General features: G+C 38.0%; 1 protein-coding gene across 1 annotated transcript in view; it reads right to left on the reverse strand.

Annotated features, from left to right (window-relative positions):
- Positions 1-3,299: 3,299 nt before the first annotated feature.
- LOC101312505 overlaps positions 3,300-6,208 on the reverse strand; it is a 6,921-nt gene continuing 4,012 nt past the window's right edge. The window contains exons 5-7 of the mRNA XM_004290371.1: positions 4,483-4,739; positions 4,191-4,369; positions 3,300-3,848 (exon numbers count right to left, since the gene is read on the reverse strand). Of these exons, the coding sequence (XP_004290419.1) occupies positions 3,765-3,848; positions 4,191-4,369; positions 4,483-4,739 (520 nt within the window). The 3' untranslated portion in view covers positions 3,300-3,764. The remainder of the gene's footprint in view (positions 3,849-4,190; positions 4,370-4,482; positions 4,740-6,208) is intronic.

Consider the following 6,208-nt stretch of genomic DNA (forward strand, 5'->3'; position numbering starts at 1 on the left):
AATACAAAATGCAACCTACCCAAAAGTTTAACATACTTAGATGCACAAACCCAAGAAGAAAGAAAACAACTTCTGCACTCAAATTTCCCAAAAATCGAATCGAAAGATAACCATATTAACGGATTCCTATACATGAGAGCACCTAGTTTACCCGAAGCACCGTATCAAAACAAAAGGCAAAGCCCATGTCTTCACATCAATTCCCAAATTGTGAAAACCTAAATCCAATTTACCTCAACGACGAAGCTCGATTACAGCACGCAGAGCCACATTATCTGAAACCGTAAGAACAATCGATCAGAAAAGAGAGAAGTCTAAAGGAAAATAAGATAATAAGAACGGAAAACCAAAAAGGACCAAATGTTCAGATATTGATCATTTTAATCTATTTGCTGAGATAATCCAATAGGTTAATTACCTAAACGGTTTTGCTGCCTCAATAAGATCAGTACGCCTTTCCCTATTGACAAATAAAATCAGGCAGTCAGCTACTGTCATTCCTACGGTCGAAATTTGCAGGCACATTTCTTTCTTTTGTAGGCTTACCAACTACAAATTATTAATTGGTAATAGGATGGTAGGAAGACAGAAGATGTGGATACTCGTACTCAGAAATTCAAAATTTAGGATCTAGAAAATGTACCTTCACAATTGTGAAACTTTTTGAAGGATCAGAATTTTTTTTTCTTTTGTTATTTTCTAAACCCTGCAAACAAATATTAAAGAATATAGTGGATTTAAGTGTTCAGACAACGTTATTCAACCCAATAAAAGTCCACCAAAGTGACTGTTATAAAACGGAGGACCAAAAATACTTACTTTGCAGCGAACTTTCTATAAAATTGAGTAAGATTTCACCTAGTCTCCTGAAAAAAAAAACCATCAAAATATGACCTAACAGAGTTTGAAAGTTAATCATAGATTATTAACAGGCCTTTAACTAAAGGATTTGGGATACAAAAAAACATATCTAGAAACACAAAATTTCCCAGAATTTGAAAAAAAATCCCTAGCTCAACTACCTCTATTACTAACTCAACTACCTATTCAACTGTTCAGAGTGCTTGCCTGACAAAACTCAAATCAAAGCATATAGGATGGAACCTTATTCACAAAATAAAAAGTCTAAGAAAATATATAACTATACATGCCATTTGAGAATACGGTTTTTCCAAAAAACCTGACCCGGCCGCTGCAACTGCAACTTGTGTAAAGGCGAGTACTTTCTTATCTGTAAATATAATCTCGCTATCACTTAACTAAAACTATCCTATCAAGTTGAGTTATACATATAACACCCACAGATTAATGCATTGCACTCATTATGAGCCAATATATAGAATGAAGTCTAGAAGCCTAAAGTTTTAATGAATACAACAATGACCATTCACTGATTGAATCTCAAATGTCCTGCGTATGCGCAGAGGGCATTTGAAATGACGAATTTCTCATAGACAATAAATTTTAGCAACTATCTTGTACAGAGGCAGATGATTCTCGCAACATGCTTGCAGGAAAAAAATCAGTCGAATTGAAAATCGATTACCGAAATCCTTCTTTTTTCTCAGCTTCAACTCCAAATAGCTCGTGGCTGCCAAAACCTAGAAACAATTTCAGCAACAAAATAATAAAAATTCAGAAAAATCTAGAAGCTAAAATGAATCAAAAAGTGAAAATTCGTAGGCACAAGATCAAATTCAACCTTCAGACCGATGCTTCTCAATGGGGATGGGTTTCAAATTCCGTCAAAGTTGTTGGATCGGTCGTCAAGCAGTAGCCTGAGAGGTCGAGATTGAGGGCTTTGACGGTGGAAGATGGAGAATGAAGTAGATCAGTCTTGAAGCTTCAAGAGAGAAACGATGCAGCAAAGAAAGCAAACAACATATGACCCCACACTCTACAGTTTATGTCGAGAAGAGAGAGATATCTGGAAAAACAAAAAAAACATCAAAATTGTCGGTAAACGTTTTTTTTTTGAGAATTTTGCTCACCCTATCTTGACAATTGCGTCAATTTTTCCTCTTCTTCTTTCATACCCTAGTGTTCCACGATCAAAATCAGAATTCTTATATCAAATCCGGTAAATAAAGATTTGGAAGTCATACCTGTGAGTTCATGACTACTTTTCGGGCGAAGAAGACCTTCAGAATTAGGGTTGACATGTGGCGGAAACAGAAAACTACCCGAAGAAGAGAGGAGAGCGAAAGACGGAGACGGAGAGAAGCAGAGAGCACAGAGCAGAGAGAGAGAGAGCGAAGACGGATTAGGCCTTGGGCCGCTTCTTAGAGGCGCCCAGATCTACCGGAGGACGTTTCGGGCAGCTCATCTGCCGCTGATTCTCGATCACACGACTCCCTCTGCTCCCCTTGCTGCCCCGGAAGCTGACCGTATTATCTGGCGCGGACGGCTCTGATGCAAAAGCGAGTGCACGTGGCGTCATGTGATGGCCCTCGATTTGGATTTCGCTTTGGATGGAATTTGGGATGAATTTGTCGTGCATTTGGGGTCCAGCCGTGATGACGTGGAGTGGATTGCTTGGTCAGTGGAGACTCTGCGAGTTCCGCCGTGAACGCGAAGTTAAGCGCACGCGCTATCTGTGACGTTAGAGTATATCTGAAACGACAAAGAATTTCACTGTGTAGTGAGTATCGTTTCAGTGTTTGTGTTCCATGACTATAGAAGATTTCAGCTTCCCCACAGTACATAAATGCAGTAGTACTAGAAGCATCGATTTCCCTCCTTTGTGGCGAAAATCTCCCTGCACAGATTCATGCCATGAAGATGAAGAAGATCACTCTACTCTTGTGGAGGATTGTAATCAGAGGAAGAGCTTTGCATGTGTTAAGGGGGTTGATGATGATCGGATAATAGTTGGTACTCGTGGTCATGATCAGGACTACAAAATGGACATACTATGGGAGGATTTCAATGAGGAATTGTATCCGGCAAGGTCAACGACATTGGAGTACAACTACGTGTCCGGCGACATGCTGCAATTGGGTTGTGTAGGTCTTGCTGCTTTCAACTTGTCCAGATCTAATGCCGCTACACCTGGTAGTGCTATTTCAAACACAGGTATATATGATCCTGATCGTCAGTCATGAAAAGGCTATTCTTCCTCCACAACTCCCATCATCACAACCTCAACAAACCTGCAAAACGGTGATCACATCTACCTCTCACTCTGTCATCATATATTCTATATATTTGTGCCTTGTATATTTTCTGTTTCAGAACCATAGCATTTGAAGTTGTAAAAATGGAGAATCAATAATCATAATCTATTAGCTAAAATTGTATACAGTACCAATTACTGAGAATTTTTATATAGTACATGCTTTCTCGCTTATCCGAATATGTAGTACATGGTAGAATGACTCGTTACAAAAACAACATAACCTGAATATCCAATTCCTGTGTAAGAGAAAAGGGAAGGGGGTGATAAGGATCAAATCAGAACAAAAGGCAACATAGAGAACTATGATTGGGATATAGTGGTAGTTGTGTGCTATGGTATTGGCTACTTCACTTGCATCCTGGAGGACAATGAATGAAAAAATGGGATGAATACAACAGAGTTAAGGTTCTTCTCGAAATAGGTACGTCTCGGTGGTAGAAGCAACTGCAGCGATGGTACATAGAAGGTCAGCAACAACAGAATTAAGACTACAAAATCCCTAGCACATTGAAGGTCAGCAATCTGCTACACTGGCCAAACATCGGCCATAGAATAGAACTCAGCAAAGGCAAATCTTGAAGACATTCTACTCGGTAGCTCTTTGCCTAGTACTCGACTTCTCTTCCGACCTGTGGCGAAACAACTTAGCTATGGCTCTTCTCTCACAATCCTGCAATATTGGGGAAGAAACAAAATTGTTGAATGCAGTTCATGATTCAAAACAGTATTATGCACGGACTATCCATGTGTATGTATAAAATTGGTTAACCATGAACAGCCATTCCACCTTACAACCTGAATTAAATCGACACAACTTTTTTCACAAGATTTGATTTACCACCTCAGCATCATGTACAGATTAAAGGTCCTTATCCATTAGGAACCAACCACTATCCCTACTATTCATTCCTTGTTGAGGAGCAGTAATTCCTACAGTAGGTTTACTTGAGTCTAATTTCTCCACTTAGTTCCCATTTATATGCTGTAAGAATGATTCCACAGAGATTCTCACCTTGAACATGTTAAGATGAAAAGGTTTTTCAGGATTCATCCTTCTTAATTTCTGGTATGTATAGGCAAAACTTAGCTGATCCCGAGGAGTAAACCGCTCAACCTCATTGAACCAAAGACAGGAAAACAAATTTGACATTGGAGTGTGTGCCCTGATGATAAAAGAACCTTCCGGTACATCTGCAGATGTGAGAAAAAAAATCTATATAAGATCTGTTGCATCCATGGTTTATAATGAAAATGTACTCATTAAAAAATTCCCACTGCTTTGTCCAAAAAACAAAAGTTCATACTGCTGGGAAGAAGCTTGTTCGGATCCAATGCGTTAAATCTTGTAAGACCATCATCCTTGTAAAATGCAAACTGTTCATCTATGATGGTATGGTTATACTTGTTCAATTTTTTATTCTGGGCAACCTCTTCCCATACACAGTGTCGATCGTAGTGATTCGAAATTGCATACTCATGACCTTTTCGCCACAAAAAGTACTCCAATATGAGTAAGGGGTCAAGTTGAAGACGCAACTTGCTGTCCAACCAAATTGAATACCTGAAAGTTTTGCAGTATTTTAGAATAGAGCTTGTTTGTGTTAAAAATCAATCAAAGAAATAGACAAGTCCCATTATAGTAATATGCTTCTGTGGAAAACACACAAAGCTAACATGTGATTCATACAGAACATGGCACTACAATCTCATATATGCATCTAGCTGGTACTCTAAAAGAAAAAAAAAAAATACAAAGCACTAACAGGGTCGAAAATAAGCGTATTTGAATAGAAGATAAACTCACATAACACAGAGTTAAGATATATGAAGGCTGTAAAGAAAATTCTCGTCCATCTTCTACTACTATGGTGCTTAAAGATTAAAAGTGTAAGACAACAGGGAAATTTAAAAATAAAAAAAAATTAAAAGGCTGATTTTGACTACTCAATACTAATGAGTCCAACAGGCTATGCTGGGGGAGAGTTTGACCCAAGAGCAGCAAGTTTTTGTTTTGTTCCACAATGAAATAAGCAATTAACAAAATGATTCTCAAGCACTATATATAAAGTGTATGACAAGGTCAAGCAGAAACCAGACCATGTTTGTGCACATCACAAGCTTTGCTTTCATCCACAGAAATGTCAAATTAAATTAGACAACGCATGACAGAGCCACGGCTGCTAAAGTAAAGAATAATCTCTTAAAAAGCATGCTACTAAGAAACTGAGAAATCCTCACAAATTGTTCCCATCATTGATAGTGTCATTCCAAATGAAATTAAATATTTGAGCTGGAGAATTTTGGTGCCACCGACAAAGAGAGAGAGGCTACCAAATTACCAGTTCACCTCCAGGAAATTTCTAACGGGACTCAAATAACTTTCAGCGGAACTTTAGAAAATCTGAAAAAGCTTGTTGCAGCAGTCATATTATATCAAACACGGACACAACAATAAGATCAAAATGAAGTAAATGTTCTCAAAAGATAAATAACAAACCAACTACCTAAGCAACTGCAGTTAACTCAAACTATTTCTCTGTGGTCTGAAGGAGACTTTTTCTTTTTACTGCAATTCGAACTTAAATTTGAGATTCGTTTTTGCTATTCCATAGTTAGCCAGGCTCATGTTTGACATCAGTAACAAGCTATTGTATCAAATTAAGGTCAAGTATTAAAATTCTGTACTTTAAGACGGGTTCATGTTTGATATCTGTAACGAGCAGTATACAAGGGGGATAAAACTAAGATCCAAGATTTTAAGTGCTTGAGCCACTTTTGCTCCGGCAGAAACAGGAGCACTTGAAATTCATGTAAAAGAAAATTATAAATTGTGTCAGGGTCTAGCTCTAGAAGATCTTAGAGGTTTGGTACCTTATTTGTCCAGGTTCTTAGTAAGTCCAATACGTGCTTGAGAGATAATTATGATGGTGGGAACCCACATACATCCTACTATTAAAAGATATACTCCAATCACTAAAATTTGAAATTTTGAGTAAAGATTCAAGTTCTTTTGAACTCTCTCTCTCTCTC

Source organism: Fragaria vesca, linkage group LG2 (assembly GCF_000184155.1).
Source record: "Fragaria vesca subsp. vesca linkage group LG2, FraVesHawaii_1.0, whole genome shotgun sequence".
Taxonomy (NCBI): domain Eukaryota; kingdom Viridiplantae; phylum Streptophyta; class Magnoliopsida; order Rosales; family Rosaceae; genus Fragaria; species Fragaria vesca.